Raw genomic sequence first — 22494 nt, forward strand, 5'->3', positions numbered from 1 at the left:
TGCTATCAAGAACAAATTATAACAGCTCAAAGACTGGAATATCTTATTCTTTTCTACTTTAAAACAATGGGAAGTAGAATAAGCTCAAAGACTTACAGCTATTTCTCACAAAATCTACTCCTAAATTCTCCTCAGAACAAGTGAAAGCACAAAGACTTACAGCTTCTCTCAACAAAATATTTATTTTAATCTATACTAACCTCAACTACTTGCAGCACAAAGACTGCAAATCAGATGTGATTAAGCTCTTTAAGAAACACTTGCAAGAAAGATAATATAGAACACAAACTCAAGTATGTAGCACAAAGACTCAAAGCTTGAGCAATTTCCTTCTATTCCTTTCAATTCTTGAATTTACACATGAAAGCTCAAAGACTTCTTTGCTGTAAATTTGGCAGAGTTTTTGCTTGCTTTCCAAAAGATAAAAATTACAATAGACCCCCTCAAGTATTTATAGAAGAGGAGCCTTGAAAAAAAGGTGGGAGGATCCTAACTAACTTGAGAGATTCTCTCAACCACCAAGACCTATTCAATAACTAACTATGACTTATTCCAACTATAGTCCTAATTGAACACAACTTGTAGTTGCTTTACATGTAATTACAAAAGTGCAAGTAATGAGTTAACTTGCAATTACAAAGTTATTTTTTTACATGTAACTTGTCAAAACAAAATTACAAATGCATAACTAAAACTATTCCATGTGTCTAACGACGCGACTCTAACTGCATCATCCTTTGTCTGTGATGATCTTCATGTAACTTCAGGATGCTAGAACTTGAAGTATTCTGGATTGGTAAAGACATCTTGAACCGGAATGGGAACTTGCATCCTTATCTTCTTGCTTTGGGTAGTATTAGCTTTTCAAGAGGGAAAGGGTTGCCTTCCTCTTTTTATGTCATGACCATCTTTGTCTTGAAAGCATTCTATGCTCTCAACAATGAATTGTTGTTATATCTCTTCTGTGTATCATCCTTCATTCTTGAAATCTTCTTGCAAAATAAGGCTGTAATGGACACCCCGGAATGCCCAAAAACCATACCAACTGCTGCTAGGAATTTTATCAAACAGTTTGCATCCAACTCCTTATTTCTCCGTTTAATGTTTTAAATTCCCTTATGGCTCCAGAAATGCAATGTTGGTTTGTTTTACATGGAATTGAAATCACAGAATATGAACAAGAATGAAACTACAATAATATGCAACTGGAAATTGAACTACTGCTGATATGATATTATTTTCAGAATTAATCAAATACATAGCAGATTTTTTCAACTCACTAAATACTCCAGCAATAATGCTCCATCAAATGTTTTCCAATCTTGCTGCTACAATGACATGAATAGTGTCGCGTGAATAGTGTCGCATGAATAGTGCCACGTGAATAGTGCCATGTGAATAGTGCCCACGTGAATAGTGCCCGCGTGAATAGTGTTGCGGCCTGTAGCTGGAAATACACCCAAATAGTGTTGTTGCCTCTAGCTGGAAATGCACCCAGAATGCACCCAATCTGCAAGTTAATGAAACTGAAAGCAATGGATTCCAAAGGCCAAACCCCAAGGGAATGACGTCTAGAATGTCACACGAGAGGATAGACGTCCTCTAATGCCAAGAAAGGATCTGCAACTCACACATCAATTTCTTCTCAAATTCAACATGCTGAATGAAGCCACAAAAGCTTCCTTTTATTCTTTCTCCAAGGGTCGACCCAACTCACTTAAGCAATGTGGGATAAAACATGTGCAATATAAAACATATTAAAATATTCACTTATGTCTCCCTTGGATGCCCCTTTGATTTGCACACATCCCCATAAAATAAATATTAAAGTAACACTTTAATATTTTACAATTAAATTAAATGTTACTTTAATAACACTTCAGGCATTAAAATATACTAGCAATCGGACTCCGAATAGCGCGACTGATAACTCGTCGGAAAGCTCTCGCCAAGAAGTATCGAATCCAATCACCAAAACTAGCCTCCGTTGTGTCCTGTTGACTTACTAAAAATAGTAAGTATGCCTGAAACTAAGTAAATCAACTCCGTTTTGGCCTAAACTAGAAATGACTAGGCCAAAACACTCCAGGATCCCTTTAAACCCTTTGTTAGCCCTCGGGACCATGTAGAGCTAGGCTAATGCACATATGCTTGGTCAACTGCTAAAGTGGGGACATTACAAAGGCCCATGCCTTAATCCATTGATTTGGTAGATCGTGTGTGCAAACCGAACTAACAAGGGAAGGGATAAATTGATGCAAAATTGGGCTCACAAGTGAATTTCGGGTTTTGGAAGTTGCATTACATGTGTGGGAAAAACAAGAGCATTAACTTGCAATTGTGGAAAAAAAAATGCAACTTCATATGTGTAATGGGTAACTACAAGTTTGCACTTGTAATTGGACCTTTAGAACTCATTTTCAAGTGTTTTTTGAGTGCATTTTGGACCAATTTCGGGTTTTGGATGGCTGACCGCAGGTAGACTTTAAATAGGGAAAATGAATGAAGGTGTGAAATGAGTGAATGAAATGGTATGTACGGATGATGGAAATGAATATGAGTGAAAATGAAAAGATTTTGGGAAGATCATCTTCAAGAAAATGGGAAGAACTTTCAACATGTAATCCGGTTCTAAAAACCCGATTTTGAAAGAATGGGTATTTTTCATCTTTGCAACTTGGAATTTCAACCAAAGATGGTTAAATTCTTTTAACCGTAAGGGAAGAACAATTATTTTCATCCAACTTGCCTTGCAAGGGGAAAATCTCTCTCACAAAACTGATTTTTGGGGCAAAATATGTTGGTGTTGGAAATAAGCCACACCCGGACCAACGATGGATTGGTCCAAGAGGGGCCAGTAGCTCAGTGGTAGAGCACTCCAGCAGCGTATGGAAGGTCCTAGGTTCGAGTCCTAGCTGATCCATGTCTCAACATGGTATCAGAGCCATGTCCGGCCTAGGAGCCCCAAGCAGACGAGAGGTGTGGCTTAAGGGGGGGTGTTGGTGTTGGAAATAAGCCACACCCGGACCGACGATGGACTGGTCCAAGAGGGGCTAGTAGCTCAATGGTAGAGCACTCCAGCAGCGTATGGAAGGTCCTAGGTTCGAGTCCTAGCTGGTCCATGCCTCAACAAAATAATCATATACAAATTTACAACCAGAAAGGAAAAACAAGAAAATGAAACAAAGAAAGAAAAGAAATCAAACCTTGCTTCAAACTGAAAATGCCTCTTCAAAAAGATGATCAATCTTTGAAAGAAGGAGAACTCTTAAAAAGAAATTAACCGCATTCCAAAACCCTAGCCACGTTTTAACAAAACACCTTGGGCAGCAAAATGTGGCACCAAATTCAAACTTAATGGCATGTGAAGTGATCAATCCTCCATCAAACCCCAACGCCTTAGCATAATAAGCAAAAACGCCTAAAGGAGAGATGAAAACGTGGCAACTTGGGAAAGAAAATCATGGTTTTGGCAAAAAAAGTTTTTGTTGTTAAAACCCCATAAAACCAGCGATAATGTCTTCCAAATGGCATGAAGAGAGTTGGAAAATGCATGAAAATAGCAAGGAATCTAAAACGTCTTCCTCCTCCTTGAATTTCTCCACAAAAATTGTTAGAAATCTTCAACAAAATCCTCCAATATTACTGGTCGGGTTTTTAGAAAAGAACAAGAAGTTTAAAATTACATGGAATAAGGAAAATCGGGTTTTTGAGAGCAAACAACAAGTTTAAAATGTTACTTTTCTCTCAACAAGGCAAAATCGGGTTTTAAAAATCCAATTGCAAGTTTAAAATTTCACTTTTTCCATCAACAAGGCAAAATCGGGTTTTAAAAATGCAATTACAAGTTTAAAATTCCCCAATTTGCACTTTATGGAGAAAATTGGGTTTTTTGGGCAAAATAGCAAGTTTAAAATGTCACTTTATTTCAATTCTAGGCAAAATCGGGTTTTGGAAAGAGATGTGCAAGTTACAAATTACTTGTAAAGGGAAAATAAAATCCCTAGAACAAGTTTTAATAACTTGCACATATGTAATAGAGGTTTAAAATCCCTATTACAAGCAAAAGACATTAAAGTAGGGGTTTTAGAAAAGAATTACAAGTTTACTTGTAACTTATCCAAAAAATCCCTATTTTAACTTAAAAAGCCAAAAAGCATCAAGGGGGAAATAAAAAGCAAATTACAAGTTCTTATTTTTCAATAAAGTGCACTTGTAATTAGCCATAAATTTCCCTACAAAGACCAAAACAATGGAAATCATTAAAACTTGCAATTCAAGAGAAATTTCCCACCTACAGTCAGGGAGAAAAAACCCGAAATTGAAGGAAAGACATAGCAAACGAATCCAGAATGCGACGAAATTCGAAACATGGTTCGAGGATGGATTGAGGATTAAGCCAGTCCAAGGATTATTCTGCCTCGGGAAGCGTGCCATAGAGTAAAAATTTTATTTTTTTCACAAAAATTTCATGTAATGGTCCTTCATTTTTTAAAACAAAAATGAGGACAACAAATATTATGAAAGCTCCACCACGAATCTGCTACTCCACTCTGATACAACAATGATCTAGAATTCCACCTTTTTGCATTACCCTATGAAGCAATCTCGTGATTATATGACCAACTCTCAAATCCCAAACTTCCATAACATCATATATCCTGAAAGTGAAAGGATAAGCATAATCCAACAAATCATCAACACAAACTTCCCATCTCAAAATCAATATTGTTGGCAAATATCTAAATTGCAACAACTTACCAACACCTCCTCTTGACTCCAAGATGTCAATTTGAGCTTAATCACAGCTGTCCCATACTAAAAACCATAATTCATAATATGATTTTTCATAATCAGCGATCTGTAAGATAGCAGCTGCAATACTAAAATTTCTTAACAAGAATAGGGAGGGAGACACTGAAATGACATAGGAGAAATTTGAAACTTCTTGCCTTTCAATCATTAACTAGAAATTTCTCCATTCCATACCAAAATCACTTGCCAACTAACTTGACTGCATGCAATCATAAGTATGTGATGGCTGATCTGCACTAAAAAAGGGGTACCAATTCTGAAAATTTGATCTATAAACTGCAATGTGACATGCCACTTGTCATCATATTCTTCCAACATGCTTTGTTGGAGAGCACCACTATGAATACCAAGCAAGGAAGTGATCCCGTCATGCTTATGCTGTGCTGCTCTAATTTTCATGTGATCGGCCAGAGAAACGGGACTCGCCCGAACTCGCCCAGACTCGGCGAGTCCGAGTACAAGTCATGCTCGGCGAGTCCTAGGGACTCGGACTCGGACTCGGACTCGTCCGAGTCTGGGGAGTAAACTCGCCAGACTCGCCGAGTTGGCGAGTTTGGCTCAAAATCGCCAGACTCGGCGAGTCCTGAGCCCCAGACTCGGCTACTGGTTGGGTCAATAAAATGACAAAAAAAAAAACATTTTAAAAAGTTTTTTTTAAAAGTAATAAGTTTTTTTGGAAGGGCGAAATTTGACATTTTGGTCTCTCCGTCAGGATTATTTTATGGAATATAACATTTAAGTATAAGAAAGAAGAAAGATGTTCTTATACTTTAAGTTATATTCCATATATACTGTCAGGATGTTTGAGAGTGGTTTCGGGCCTCCAGGAGTTATATTGCAAAATCTAGTTTTTGGAGGATTCTTCAGTTTTCCAGACTTAGTCAAATTTCAGGATCAGGATATTCCAGACTTAGCCAAATTTCAGGGCATTTGAAGATCAGGATGACATTCCAGACTTTATCACTCACCAACTTGACCTAGCTTGGACCTTCAAGAATGATACTCACTCACCAAGCAAGACCCAATTAGCAACAAGAGCAAAACCAGGCCCTAAGGAAGACTCTCAAAGAAACCCTAATTCAGACTTGTAATATGTTTTTTTGGCCTCGTGGGGCGCTGCCCCTCGACCTCGCCCTGTATCGCGACAGGGAGCGCGCAAGGGGTGCTGCCCCTTGACCCCACCTTGGGGGCGTTGCCCCCAAACCCCCGTCGAAAAATATGGGGGAAACTGCGTCGATAGAAGTAGAGAAAATTTAACCTCCGAGTCTGACACTGATTGGATCGACCAGGTAGATATAGAGGTTGAGACTGTAGCCATGGCAGAGGAGGAGCGGAGAGCACGAGCACAGACAGGAGATTCAGAGGCAAATAGTGACACGAATGTTCCTGATGTTGGTGAGCCTGGCATGGTGTCATGGGGAGCGGCTATGGCAGTCGAATCATCCAGGACCTACCTTAGACGCCTTCGCAGGGGGCGGGGCCAGAGGGTGCAGGCTCCTCTGAGCCATAGACTTGTAGTTGTATTTACCTTTGGTATTTGTATGAAACATTTGATGATGATCATATGATGACATGGATTTTTTATTCCATGAGTTTTGTAATATTGTCTACATTTGACAATATTTATATATCTATGTTTGTTATTTTCTTCAGCTACAATTTGCGTTTATGCTTATGTGATTGATGTATACTTGTGTATGTAATCAAATGAGCCGAGTTTGATGATGTTATTGTGTCTTTAAGGTGTATTCAATAAAGGGTGTTTGAAACAAGTTTTAAATATTTAAAAATCTCTAAATTTCTTGAGTTTTTCACTATCCCGAGTCTAGCCGAGTCTGGAGCCGAGTTTGACGCCGAGTCCCGAGTCCGAGTCCGAGTCGGCCTTGCCGAGTCTGAGCCGAGTCCGAGTCCCGTTTCTTTGTGTGATCCTCATAAGGGATCTTCTAAAGGTGTTTGAAAATTCAATGCAATTCCTCAATTCCCCATAAAGATGGTATCTCCTTCTGCTAGGCAAGCTCAAACTTGAAAGTTTAAACACAATACAGGGATGGTGCAATGTAGAATAAACTCCATTATGAAAATATGCCTTAGCTGAATTCAAAACAATGCATACCTTGATGTCCTGCCACAAGTCAACCAAAGAGGGTATCTTCACGATGGCAAGGTCTTCATTCATCATAACCTCCCATGGGTGTACTTCACCTGGATCCCATAGACTTATGAGTTGATGGCTTTGATCTGAAAATGTATGCTCGTGATGTAGCAATTCAACACTCAAACTCCCAGTGCTAGAATGACAAACCAGTGCACACAAACCCAGTTACAAACTTCAATTCAAGGTCTGATAATTCTGTTATCAGCATCATAGAGCAGCCACTATTCATCAATGTGTAGGATGAAAACCCTTGAATCAACTCTAAAAATTCTCCCACTTGCTGCAAATTGATGGAATTATGCCAACTCCGCAAACATTACACATTGTAGTTTTATGTAGGAGTGTTATACGATGCATTTGTATTTCTATTGTCTCTCCAAGGCAATAATCTATAGCCATGGCCTTGCGTGTAAATGGGATCTTCTGCAAGTCCCTTAACATATCCCATGGTTTGATTTGTTTCTGTCGTATCCATGGTTTATAGGGCAACAAGGTCTCTACCATTTACATCTTTTATTTTATGGTTGAATCTTTTTTTCTTTCCAAATCTTCAAAGAGATTCTTTTCTCTTTTTCCTGTTCAAGTTTGGGAAAATGTGATAAAGACTAGATGGGTCAAACTGCAATTCATTAAATTCCTCGAAATATACTAAAAATGTTCCCTTATTTCAGGTATTAGGTAAGGTAAATATGTCTTTTTAGGTTGTTGTTAAGCAAGACACCTGTTTCATGTACAAGGCCCCCCTTATGCATGCATTCACAAGGGGATTGTTTTTTCATTCCAAATCAAACGTGTAACTTCCATTATACATGCCTTTACCATCCAGTTATACTTATATGGCATTGGGAAGTTGCGATTTTGGGGGAACCAAGTACACATGTTTAATGGAAAGATAGGCCAAAAGAAAAAGAAAAAATGGTTTTTTCTTGAAATTACAAAGTGAACAAAATAATATTGATTAAAAAGCAGAATTAAAAAATAGAGAACGATATACTCATTTCTAATAGATGCTTACTGAAGCAATTGAGCATATAACCAATTCAAGAGATCGTATGAATTCTTTTTTTCTAAGTATTTTACTTGTGATCTATTCATCTTTGAAATGAGGATACATGTAGGTATGACTTACAGCGTGCAACTGTAGCTTTTTTATTGCAATGATGCCAGCCAATATGGTACCACCAAAAATAATACCAGTAGCAATAGCAAATGCCTTTGCAACTACAATAAGAAACATATTAGTCTCCACTGGATTTAAATTACATGCATAATTGATCAGCTTTTGTTCACAACAGACTTGAAGAATATATTTGTTCTTCAATACCATAAACTGCAACAAAATAACAACATGCGTTCTAGAACTTTGTATCATTTTCATCAGCCAAATAAAAACCAAGTGACTAATTGTTTGCTATTAGTTTAATTATAGATCCTTTGCAAACTTTAACATGTCCAAAGCATTGATTGAAAATCCAAGAGGTGGGTGAATCAAGAAACTAAGATCTGATGAGTTTACTTCCAAGTAGTTCTATGCATAGTAGCAAACAATGTTTTCAAGGATGAATTGGCAAACCAAAAGATAAATAGTTTATCAAAAATTGTGATTTAATTCAGATAAAATCATATTAGGGTTAGGGTTTTTGAAAAAAACAATACATGCAACTAGCAAAAATTGAAAATAAAAGCTAGGTTTAGAGTTAGGGTTTCCCAAAAAAAAAAATCAAAATCCGTCAAACTTGCCAAAATATCAGTCAAACTCACAGTTTATCACAATCTGGATAGCTTATTGGCGGTTCAGGCAACAACAAACTAAGAATAACTTGTCACCCATTATTTATTCAAAACATCCCAATTTATAGCTAAAAATGCCAAACAAATCAACCCCCAATTCGTCATGATTAGTCATGATATATGACAATTACTCGTCATTTTACAGCAATTAATGCAACTATGGTTCTAGGACTATTGCAAGAAGGGTATTCAAAGAAAACTAGCAATGCCCTACACCCACAAGAAGAATGGTTTGGTTAAGAGGACAGCATAGCTATCATAGAAATGACCTTGTGCATGTTGTATAACAGAGGCATGTGGCATAAATAGTAGGGTGAAGCAATGAACATGACAATATATATCATCAACATTATTTTGTGCAAAGCCTCATAGGATGTCACACCTAAAGAATCCTAGTCCAATATCAAACCAAAGGTAACACATTTTCATACTTTTGGCTCAACTGTACGTTTTGGTTCCCAATGGCAAAAGGAGTAAATTAGATTCTAAGAGTGTTAAATACTTCTTTGATATGAAACCAAGTAGAAGTAAAAAGTCTCATAGCAATGGTGTGACAAAAATCATTGCAGATTTACACTTATTTTTTGATGAAAAAATTACACATAAATATTTGCATGCACATGCCAAATTTACAAGATTTGTAAAATCCACAGAATCTCAATGCGAAAAACAAATTGGAAGAAGTTTGATCTACTAGCTGGCTTGGACTAACCTCCTAACAACCAGGATTTTATTTTTAAAAATTTTTACATAGGATGAAAATAAAACATATATTATAGACAGTAAACTTATTCTAAGTTCCTACATTTTCTACTATACCCTTTGAATCCTCATCATTCTTTGTTGGGTATGGTGAGCAATCTTAGGAACACACACCCACTACTATCTCCATTAACAAATCCATTGCTAGTCAAGATGTTTATGTAAAAGAAATAGAACCTTTCTTTGATTGTAACACTAACCAGCAAGTTTTTAGTGATCAATCCAGAGCTAGAGTTGTGGTTCCTTTGAAAGATTAAGGCTCTAAGTCTCCCTATACTCCACAATCTCTAGGTGACTAGCCTCTAGCTAATACTTCTCCACAAAAAGTATACTAGTGAACAAGACCTAAGTTGACTTTTATTCAAGATGTGGTTACTTCATCACAAGAGTCTCAAATTTCAAAGTAATTAAGACCCAAGAGGTATTATTCCACTCTAGATTATGTGTACTTGTCTATAAGATGACCCCACATGTCAAAATCAGGTCTAATACAAGTGTGGATAACCAGCTGTCACCAATACTGTGCAGGTGGCAGATGTTATTAGTTATCCACCGTATCTTAAGGATTAGCTAGCTTTCACCAATAGCATAGAAATTGGCACCAGAAGCTAACCATGACATGATGCACGTGCAAACTAGACTGCTATCACCAGTATTGTGTAGGTGACAGATGTCAAGAGCTAACTGTCATATGTTAAGGTCTAGCCGACCATCACCGTTACCACAAAGGTGACAAATGTCAAGAGCCAACTATAGTATGATAGGGCTTAATTGGCTTTCACCACTACTATGTAGGTGATAGATGCTAGGAGCTACACCAATCTAGGTTTGATTGACTTTCACCAATGGCACAAAGGTATAGATGTCACAGTCCACCAACTCAAAAGGATCAGTGAACTGTGGAAATCTTATTAATTGCCTTATATGATGTGTGTTGTTGCACTTACACCTTATCCTACAATGATTGCAAGTAGTGTGATATGCTTTCCCATCATCACAACTAGTGCAGAGAAACAGGGGAAAAGGATAGGACCCACAATGTAGCATGAGATGCACCTACATTCCTTTTTTTTGGCTAGGATGCACTTACAAGGTTAGTGTTAGTGAACCAGGTAATGAGAAGATGCATGTAGCAATGTTGTATCCACTTCCTATAGCTAGTTGATTACTATGTATGTGTGAGTCAATCATTGGATACATGTATAAAAATAGCCTCAAGTATTTGTGCATGTTATTATACTTGTGCCCTTACCAATAATGACAAGTAGTATGGGATACTTTCTTATTGTTTAGTCCTAGATGTATAGTTGGTGAATGATCAGAAAACACAGTATTTCCCACTCGTACTAAGCATTCATGAAACAAAACAATTGTGCATCATAACATAAATGACAAGTGATAATAATTAGACCAGAAAGTTATATCTTTATTCCAATGTCCAGAATTGTCCATACATAATCTCTCTACCGAGGTTCCAAGCAAACAATATATAGACCCGACGGTTGGCCAAGTTGCCACCCGTCACCAACTCCCAACTACCCGACGGGAACCTCTCGGCAACAACAAAACATAAACACACATAACACACTTATAATTATTATTCATACTAACATACGTTTTTACCCCTAACACTTATTATCATAGGTGGCAATGGATTGGAAAAAAGGATGGAACCCACGATGCAATATGGGATATGCCACCATTAATTTTTCAATTGGGAGGTACTTACAAGCTTGTGTTAGGGAACCAAGAGAAGGAAAAGATGTTTGCATTAAGGTTGCAACTACTTCCTTTTTGCTAGCTGATCACTATGTGTACTTGTGAGGTTGTTAAGTTATCACATTGTGTATATGCATTGGGTGCTTGAGCTAGACATATTGTGTATATGTGATGCATTCACAAGATATCGCATTTTGTATATGTAATACTTGCATTATTCATACTGTATATGTGACATATGTCAAAGTTAGTCACCATATGTACCTATGATGTGAGTATGAGCTAGTCACCTGTGTATAGGTGACATATGTCAGAGCTAACCCAGATTTGTGCATATGGGTGTATAAGAGCTATTCTCTTATGTATGTGCAACACAAGTGGGAGCTAACCATGTTGCATATGGTTGATGAATGCTTGAGACAATCACTATTTGAAAATGAAATGTTGGAAAGATATGCTTCATATGAGGTTTGTGTGTGTTCATATACTAATATTTGCATGGAACCAACACTTGATTGGAATGAGTCTGTTATCATTCTATAATAATTGAATTAAATTGAAAGCATAATCTCAATAAATAGTTGTGGTTTAAAAATCAGATCAAAGACCTCATCCTAGATCTCAGATTATGTAGATCCTTTATCACTGATGTATGATTTACCAAGCCTCTGATTCCCAAAAGGGATACATGGGCAGGAACATTAAAAATGAACCCTCAACGTTTAGTTCTAGGTCTAGGGATGACCTAACATTGGGAGCTTACCACATTCTAGTGTAAGTATATGAATGGTGACGTGCAGTCATTGCCATGACCATAGTTGGAAAATTTATGAAAAAAAATTAGTACTTGGAGGTGCTTATTGCAAAAAAGAGTATATTACTTTAGAAATGATAGAGTTTACAATTAACAAATTGAAAATGGCCACAACGCACCTCAAAGTTGTAATCCAATGTACTGTTCTCTTAAGAAACCAATATATATTCCAATAATGACATATAAAACAGGTTAAAACTGTTAAACTAATTTTCACCAACCTGTACAGTCCTCAAGGTAACCCCCATCTCAGTCAGTAAATGCTTTCCAGCCAGCACATGCCACCAATTGAGGCTGAGCCATTCTCCTTCATCAGAAAATCCTTCTAATGTCATGTCATACCTTGAGAACACCCTCAAATGATGTTTTGACTCATTCCAATCTACAAATGATATTTCATCTTGATTCTTGCTTAAACCTTGTTTAAGCCTTGGAAAGCCTGGCTTTAGCCTATAAGATTGGCAGTTCTTTACCTTTGTGCTTTATTTGAAATTTACATTATTTGATTTGAATATTACACTGTTGGGATCAAGTTCAGAATACTTATGAAGTCTCTCACATTTCATCTTCATAATCATGATACATGATTTCAGTCCATTTGATGACACTTGATCATTTGTTGATACCAATATAAACTTTTTTTCTTTCTTTGAATGATGAAAAGGATATTAAACTTTAGTGTGCACTCATTGCATTCTCATGCAAATCTTTTACAGCATGTTTTTTTCTCATTATTATACTAATTATGACAATTCAAGGGAAGAAGTTGCATATCAATGAAAATATATTTTACAAACTTTATAATTGTAACTTAGGAAAATAAAACTTACTCGTTGAGAATCCCTCCATAGCGGCTTTCATTTTCTCAGTATCAATGCTAGTACTGTGATCTTTTCTTATTTCATTGGCAGTTGAAGCTTGTAAAGACAATTCTTCTGCAGGCAATGTCCACCTGCACCATTATTGTTCAAAAACAGAGCTCTTTTATAATATCAACCTTTAGAGAAAGCATATGCAAATAATCAAGCTTATAAATAACCAGGCATGCATTATAATTAAGAGGATTCAACATTATTTTCTATGATTCAATGTCCTAAGGCACAAATCGTTCCAACTGGTCAAAAAATCCTTACAAGGATCAACTAATATTGGATTTTGATAATTTTGGCAATGATGATAATTGTGAGAAAAGAATGCTTTATAAGGCACACCCTCACCCAAGAGCTTTGCAAATGGAGAATGAGGCTAGAAAATGGTAAGCCTAAATTAGTGGATTATATTACTTGTTCCTCATCCCTGATAACAAATTTTTAGAGGTACTTGTGTGCTTTGTAGGTCCCATTTGCTTGTGATTATTAACCAATATACATCATGGTCATAGAGAAATAATTACTCGCTGAAAATTGTCATCATGGTGATGGTTTGACTTTGAATATTAAAAATATTCCCACTTAATAAAAATCCCACAAAAATCAATACTAAATAATGATACACTATACAAGACCCCACCATTACCTAAAAAAATGTCTGGTTGTGATAATATCCTTGAAGCCTAGCCAAAACAAGATCTAGTCACAATACCTTGAGGCAATGGAAGTCAATTTTCAGATTTAATCATAGCTGTTTGTGAAAATAATGTCCATCTGCATGACCCCTATAAAGGCCAAAAGATGAAACAAGTGCCACTCAATTGATTCTTCCAATCTCAGCGTCAGCTTATAGGTACCTAGCTTCCTGGAATTGAGTCTTAAAGGTCTAAGTAGCCTCTAAAGACTAAAATTGTAGGAGAACATCTTGAATATGTCCAATCTGCCTCATTTATGCCCTATTTAGTTTCTCGGAACCATGTAAACCCCATACAATTAGACAGAAAGCCAAGAATCCTACTTGTGCACATATTAGAGATCCATTTGCTCTTTCTAGCCATGAGAATAAAGATGCATGTTACAATCTATGGCATGTCCTAGAACCCACATGCATTTCCCCATATATTAGTTTATTTCTTGAGCAAATTTGCCAATTCACTTCCAACTCTAGCTCTTGGTTTGCAAAGAGAATGCATAAACTGACTCAAACAAGGTCAAATTGGCTAAAACTATTATTTGGAAGATTTACAAGGGTAAAAAAGGTAAAAAGATAATTCTCAATAGGTTTGACCAAAGATGAAAAACTCTTACTCGGCAATAACTCTTTTGGCCCAAAATTTTTGAAGACTCGGGACTCAGCAAAAAATGGGGAAAAAATCGGCAAAAACTGGCAAATTTATCGAACATTTGAAAATATATAATTCTTAAAATATTCTTGAAAAACACACATATAGACTCAATTTGTAGAACATATTACTAATTTCCATCATATATATATATCAAAGTTTGAGTTAAATACATATTATATACCAAAAAATAAATTAAATACATATTATAGAGGATTTGCATTCCTTGAATCTCCTTTCTGTAGCTCTACTTCACATCTTCCATAAATTAAATACTTTGTTCAATACTTGGCATTGGCATGTGCACACAAAGCCTTTCAAATTTTCAGCTCATCTCATACACATTGATGAACTTTGTCAACCTTCACAACATGCCTTCAGCTTCAAGAACATGATTCAAGAAGCATGAGACTTCCACATGAAACTACCATATCATGCCAAAACACCATACTGAAGTTTTCCTCACACATACACCTAAAGGATTCACATTCTTCCCACAGAGATGCCACATCCCTTGAAGGCACCTATTTTTAACTTGTTGTGGATAGGTACACAATTACACTAATTGATTCGCAAATGGCAAGGTGCAAGGTTATGTAATCAATTGCATGATAGTATTCAGTAAAAGAAAACCCGACAAATCATCACTGCAGATTTATTTGAGTTTTTCTCTCGATTTTTTGCGATTTTTTAATAAATCACCCCGATTTTTTTCAAAAAAATCGCCCAAGAGTTTTTTGCAGATTAAATCGTTGCCATAAATGACTCGCGATAAATCGGGAGTTAAACAATTTTTTGCAGATTTTTTCATCTATGGGTTTGACTAAAAGATTGGAATTTTCTACACCAAAAATGCAAGAACCAATATGGAATTTTCTACACTATTTATACAAGAGGCAAACTTAGCGTTATCTCCAATTTAGATTTTTATCACCCTCCCCACTCACCTACAAGAGGAAGAATGCATATATTCATTCATTCGACATGCAAATTTATTTTGAAATACACAAATGCTCAACAAACTCTTTCTTGTCAAGGTCTTCCTTGATCAAGACATGGGATCAACAAGCATCATTGTGATCACATATACCATGCACATGCAAGTCCCTATAAATTGGTCTATTTCTAGAGCAAATCTGTCACTTCATTTCCAATTCTAGTTCTTAGTTTGGGAAGAGAATGCATAAATTGATTGAAACAAGATCAAATTGGCTAAAATTATTATTGGAATATTTTAAAAGGAAAAGAAGTTAAATAGATAATTTTCAATGAGTTAAACTTGTTAGGGCTTCACTAAAAATTTGCAAATTCTTCTATGTCTTAGGTTGCTTTCAATGTGGCCTTAAAAAATTACATTATTTTGATCTATTCCTTTGGTTTCCTTGTGGGTTTCAGGCCCCAATCAAGACTTGGAACTTTATGTTCCAACACCACTCTTCTTCCCGTGCCCCATTTTCTCTATGGCTTCTTTTTTGTTTCATTAGCCTATCAAGCCCTAGGCCCCAACAAGAACTTGGAACTTTATTTTCTCTATTCCACGTTCCCTCCCTACCCCTAGCCTCCAATGTTTAATGAACTTCAGACTTGGTTTTGGATTTGGAACTTGCATCCAAGTTCCCTCTTTCTTCCCATCTCCCACTCCCAACCAATTTTCTTTTGGTTCACATTTCTTTTTCCTTCCCACTTCCTAATTCTACCTTACTTCTTAAGTCCTTGATTCCCAACTCCCCATGAACACTCACGTCAATGTCAAAAAATGACTAGGATTACCCCTAGCGAATAGTACAGCCCCCAAGGAATTTTAGTGCATTCCACAAGGGGGCTACTATTCTAAGAGTAGCAAATTCTTCGGTTCCAGATTGAGCCAAAGATCCACTTGGTGTTTGCAGAGAGTGAAATGCAAGTAGATTGTTCTCTACAAAATTGAGTTTATAGATATTAGGGATCATCAGTCCTATTTCACATTTCCCATCCACTGAAAAGGCAAAAATAATCAAGGATAAGCATCCACTTTTGGCACATCCAAGTTGCATATTTTGTGAGCTATATCATTGATGCATTTTCTGGGTATGTTTGAAATGGATATGTAATGTCATCTAATAATCTAGGTTGCTCATAGTTTTGAATAATATTGTCTATTCAAAAGAAAAATAAAATCTGGAATTTTCAGCCTTATGTTGTCTATAAGTTTTCCCAAATTTCTCAGTTATTAGTTTGCTGCAATTACTTTTATCATCTGCACTTTATTTGTCAATTCAAGACTATTGCAAAACACTTTTCAAAACAAAAAAAACCAAAGACAAAACAGGGCAGCATACTACAGCAGTATCAAAGTAGTGTATCTTGCCATCCAGGAGGGTACAATATGACAAAACAGTGATGTCAGGTTGGGAACAATCCCCATTTCCATTGCATTATCGCAGAAACAAGTCCGGTTTGAATTTAATTGCAAAGGAATAGGGGACTTTAAAGAGACGCGATACAAAAAATATGGGTGACAGGAATGCAAGAGATCCAGGAGAGGAAGGATTTCTGAATTTCTTGGATGCCTTTGTAAGAGGGCAACAAGCTGCAAAACAAAGGACACAACAACAAAATCAGCATTTGAAACTATTTACAGAAATCATGGCTCGACAAATGGGAATAAATATTGGTGCAAACAATAATGGAGGTAACAATGGAGGCAATAATGGAGGATACAATGGAGACAATAATGGCCAAGGGAAGAACTTAGTTCATAGTGGTAATCCAGATCAACAAACTAGAACCCATCAACTCGAGGCCTATTATGCCTACCTTTCCACATAGGGTACTGTTGACGTGTATTTTGTACACTATCAAACACAGAATAAAATACCCAAGGGTACCTTATCCTCTCTTGAATAAAGCCTCTGATTGCTGAAGATGTCGCAAAAAAGGATCAATCAGGATGACTCCAAGGTTCTTCGATGTAGGGTCTCTACGTGTGGATAAGCACCAGTGGTCGTTGTAAATATTGTTTCTTCAAGGGGCCTTACGTTTCCGAATTGCAGGAACAGAATTTCCTAAACTAACAAATTCTCAAAAAAGATCAAAAGGTAGGGTTTGCAAGAGATGTATTCTAATCTAATCCTAAGAAAGACTCAATGTAGGCTAGACTTGATAAGATTCTACCAATTTCAGTATTGCCAAGCAATTACAACTCTACTGGAATTGATGCGATCTTCTAAGGTGACTAGTGATTTTTCAAATCATCAAGAATTATAGACACTACCATAAAGGTACATATCAATAGTTAAATAATGATTGAAGGTTCAAGCAATATATATATCTCCAGTTGACCACACAAGGCGTCCTTACAATCAGTAAGAAGCTAGTGGTTTGGAACGTGAATCTCACCAAAGATCAAGCTCAACACTTAGTCCTTCAAACTAAAATACTACCTCGATTGAGAATGATTCAAGAAAATAAACAACCATGAAGATAGCCACAAGAATTGCAATAAAACACCATAACTTCAATATTTTATTGATCTCAAAGCCAAAATAGACAACAATTGCTTGAAATTCTTTCTTCAATGCTCAATCTTGCTACAAAATAACTTTCTTCTCTCTAATATCTAAAATCTGATTTCTCTATAATATCTCCTCTATCTCTAATGACAAAATGAAAATGAGTGAGGGTATATATAGCATCCTCAATTACAATGAACGGCCCAGATCAAAAGAAGATCAACGGCTGAGATATTGACACCTAAACCCTAATTAGGGTTTATTACAAAAAGTTCCCTTTTTATTGAACAATATTAAATGCATAGCCAAATATTTAATTGGCACAAAAATCTAGGAAACATAGACCAATGATAATTAAGGCGCCACATCATCTACAACAACCTCTCTTCTAGAACCTTATTTCCTTTCCAATGTTCTTTCTTAGCATATGCAATGAATCTGGACACAATTCCTTCAATCTCAGCAATAGGAATCTCGGGAAGATTCCTCATTCGTTCCTCCAAGTGGATAACCTAATCAAAGGCCTTGAGAAGAGCCGCATCCCACCCAGGTTCGAGTTCTTTGATCTTCTCAATCAGGAGCATAGTAGCGAACATTTGATCCCGTTGCTCATCCGTATGACATTCTCATCTTTGCAAAAGATGACCTTGACCCTTTCTTCCAACTCTTGAAGGTCCACATCTTTCTCAACTTCGATCCTCCTGCCAAGAATGGTACATAACACCTCAAACACCTTGTCCTGAATTGGATGGATGACGCCCTCAACTTGATTGCATTTGGTGCTGATGTCCTCGAAAAGAACCTCCTTCATCTGAAGTAGAGTTGACCACTGGAGTAAATTATGAGCTCCTCCATCCATTATCTTTTCTTGTGTTATGATCTTCCTTGGTGTTTGCCTGATTACTTGTAGAACAGGAATGATAACATCTCTAGTGTGAGCGAAAGCGGCTACTGTTATCATCAGGTTGTGGACGATCTCAAGGACCTGGATAGCTCGGTGGATTGTCTGCATCATTCTTGTTGCAAATTCAACGGCTACTGTGTGGGATTTGTCAATCCAAGAGCTCATAAGCTGAACCAAGCTCTTGACCCTCTCTGCCTCGCCAACTGATTCAAGGGGAAGTGCTTGCACAGGAGACACTGTCGGATCCTGACGTCCCAAGGGCTGATTGAGATGGCTAAAGTAGCCTCTCCAAGCACCGACCTCTCTCTCAAGCTTTCTATTCTTTTCCATTTCTTCCTTAAGCTTGTCTTTAAGTGCTTCAAATGAATCGGTTGCCTCATCCAGTGCCTGCTCGGCCGTGAGTGGACCAAGCTCAAATGTTTCTACATCATACTCTTTTGCAAGGATTTCACCTTCATACTTGTCCACTGTTGGTGTAGCTATCTGCAACTTCCTAGACCCTGTCTCATCTCTGATCATCTTGGACATCTTGGTGGCCTTCTTCTTCTCCGTTACTTCCTGAGAATTTCCTACAAGGCTCTCTAAGTCAATTACATTATCTTCATCCTCAATCACAATCACCCTTGTCAATCTCTCCTTCAACCAATCTAGAATGGCGGATCTCGTCTCTCTAACTTGTATTTCTTTAAGCAAAGGTTCTTCTTCTCGGAGAGGAGATGTCACTTCATCATCATTCTTGTCTTCATGTATCTCATTGACTTGGGGAGATCGACTTGACAAATGCTGAGGTGCCTTCCCTTTTTCAGGTTTATCATTCTGTACTATTGACTCCATAGACTCATCCACCTCAGGCATCGTCATCCCTTGTCCTTCAACTTGACTTGTCCTTTTCTCATGTCGAGATGATGTACCTGATGAGCGATCTCGATTAGCCTCTTGCTTCTTCTTGGAGGGTTCCCTTTTCTCGGGTTTTTCTTTCCTCTTCGCGCCTCTAGGATGAGAATTGTCTTCACTTGCGCTTGCTCCTCCTTCTGGTTTTTCCTCCAAAGTATAAGTCATTGGTATGTTCTGTTCTCTTAACTTTTGATGTTGTACATCCACCCATCTGCGAGTACATGACAAAATAGGAGCCATCAAAGCTCTCAAGTCTGTAATCTCAGGCTTGTTCCAATCTATCTTTACTGCTCTGTCTTCTCGGTCATAGGATGATTGGAGATGTCTGCCACTGTCCCGAGCTTGATCGGCCACTCTATAAACTTTACATTTCCTGATGAAATCTAAAGGTAACCTGGAATGCATCTTTCGTTTCACTTCTAAATCACTTGAGAGATTCATCCAAAAGTCCTCTACCTGAAATTTGTGCCTGTACTTCCTACCATATGTCTCTTCTATATACCCATAAGGGTCAAAATTCTCCCTTGAGGCAAAGAACGTGAATGAATATGATGCCAACTCCCTCTCTGCATCATCCAAGGCTAGAGCATTAGGACATACCTCAACTAAATTCCCCAATATGATGGGTACGGGAGCTCCATTTCTATGCCTGTGTCTGAATGCCTTCGCATAGTCTACCAACTGCCTAGCCACCTCAAGTAGCACTATCTTGTCTGTCAGATACCTCGGCAACATGTAGGGAGGTGAAGGACACCCATGAACTCTGATATAAGTAAACTTTTGAAACTGGATGAACCAAGCACCATACCTCTTTATAAGTTCTTGTGCATCTTGAGATAGTCGGTTGTGAATCCCGCCTTGCAATATCCTAGTGATGTTCATCGTGAAGGTATCATTGACTAACTTGTAGTCACTTCCTGGTGGATGATGCAAATGAACATAAGAATCACAAACTCTAACTTCTCCGGGTCCTCTTCCGATCACTCCTCTATGAGGTAGTCCTGCATATTCGAAACTCCTGATCAAGGCATATATGACGTATGAGCTCATGTGACATGACTTGGTAGGCTTTAGTCTTCTTAACTACACATCCAAGCAATGGCTAATAATTCTAGCCCAATGAATTGTTCATTTTCCTTGAACTATCACTTGGATGAAGTAGAACATCCACTTCTCAAAATAGAAGGCTTGAGGAGCCCCTGTAACTCGATTGAGCAAAGTTATCAAATCTCTGTACTCCTCCTGGAAGTCGATCCTGTGTGGTGTGTTGGGAATCTTGCTCAGGCGAGGACGACTTTTGAGTAACCAATTCTTATTGATGATGCTCAAGCAAGAGTCTGGATCATCTTCATACATGGACCTGGCTCCTTCTAAGCTCTTGTAAATCATATCTTTATGCTCTGGAAGATGGAGAGCTTCACTTATAGCCTCCTCTGAAAGGTACGCCAAAGTGTTCCCTTCCTTGGACACGATCGATCTTGATTGTGGGTCATAATGGCGAGCACATTCGATCATCAGCTCATGGCACTAGACTGTTGGAGGGAAATCGGCCCCGCCTTAATGATGCCACTTTCAATTATTCTCTTTGCGACAGGTGATGGCTTGCCAATGTAAGGGACCTCCCGAAACTTCTTCACACTGAAGTTTCCCAAGTTGGTATCTCCAATGTTGCTCCACTTGGACACGATCTTGGTCTCCAATTCTTCATTCTTCTGATCTTCATGAGAGCTGGACGACTAGTGGATACTCCTGCCTTTGGGGTCGCCATCTTGACACCTACACAACATTTCATAATGTAACATATTTTGCAACGTAGAAATATAGAGTAGAAAGGAAGATTTAAGATTTTAATTAGGAAACTTCATGATAAATCTTGAGTTATCATTTCCTAATTAACTACATCAAACTTAGGATTTTCAAAACAAAGCGCAAAAATTCAAATCTTTAATAATGGTGCCTAGGGTGATCTCACCATACCTCCACTTGGGAATTAACTCTAAAAAATGATGCAAAAATGAGGTGAATTTTGGCTAGGCAAAATGAAGATTGAATTCCTTCCTTTAGCAAAATGCGCCTCCTTTAGTCTTCTCAAGCATCAATTCCACCACCTTTAGTCTTCAACACTTAAGATAATTCGCTCCAACTAAACCAGATTTCGCACCTCCTTCCTTGCTCCTCAAATCGCACTTGAAATAATGAATGAATGATGATTAAAATTGCTCAAAATACCCTCATTATATAGGGCGCTCACCATTTCATCTCCCCATAGGCCGACTTGGCAAAATAGGCCAAAAAATAAATAAATTTGCAAAAAAAGAGGCTGACCTAATAAAATGGATAAAAATAATACCTCAAGCGCTCCTTTTTCAATTTTAATTTAATAAAAATTAATTTAAATGCCTTTCTAATAAAAAAATCGATTTTTTTGAGGCTAAAAATTAATTTATTAAATGCTATGCGCTTTTATTAAATGCCAATTTAATTAATTCTTTTTTCAAATATTTCAGAGTTGATGATTTTGGCATTTCATGCGATTTGGAGGATGTTAACGTTGGGATATTGCAAAATAAAGAATGCACATGTTAAGCGCTCTGGTCCCTTGGAGAGGGACAGGAGCACTTTTCTATTTTTAGGCTAGGATTCTCAATTTTTTGAAGTCAAACCTTTGTTCACCTTGCTTTAGAAGATCTTTCCCATCTCACACAACTTTGCCTTAGCATAATCTCGGAGGGAATTTATTGTTTTCATAAAAAATGCTCTGGTCCTTCAGTGAGGGACGGGAGCACTTTTGAGTCCATTGCATGAATTCTTGATCACATTAATCTTCAATTTACCCTCAAGGTGTAGAATATCACATTTCACTCCATTTTGAGCCTTGGTAATAAAAATATCATTTCAAAATGCAAGGTAAATAGTCATATTTGGAAATTGCACCCT

At 37.4% G+C, this 22494-nt stretch overlaps 1 protein-coding gene across 2 annotated transcripts in view; it reads right to left on the reverse strand.

Moving 5' to 3' along the window:
* LOC131046742 (uncharacterized) overlaps positions 1-22494 on the reverse strand; it is a 213024-nt gene that overhangs the window by 156294 nt on the left and 34236 nt on the right. The window contains exons 2-3 of one of the 2 annotated variants that reach the window (XM_057980532.2): positions 12887-13008; positions 12278-12363 (exon numbers count right to left, since the gene is read on the reverse strand). In XM_057980532.2, coding sequence (XP_057836515.2) covers positions 12278-12363; positions 12887-13008 — 208 coding nt within the window. Of the gene's footprint in view, positions 1-8099; positions 8192-12277; positions 12364-12886; positions 13009-22494 lie in introns of both variants that reach the window. The other variant, XM_057980531.2, reaches the window with a different exon arrangement.

The sequence above is a fragment of the Cryptomeria japonica genome, chromosome 3 (genome assembly GCF_030272615.1).
Source record: "Cryptomeria japonica chromosome 3, Sugi_1.0, whole genome shotgun sequence".
Lineage (NCBI taxonomy): Eukaryota > Viridiplantae > Streptophyta > Pinopsida > Cupressales > Cupressaceae > Cryptomeria > Cryptomeria japonica.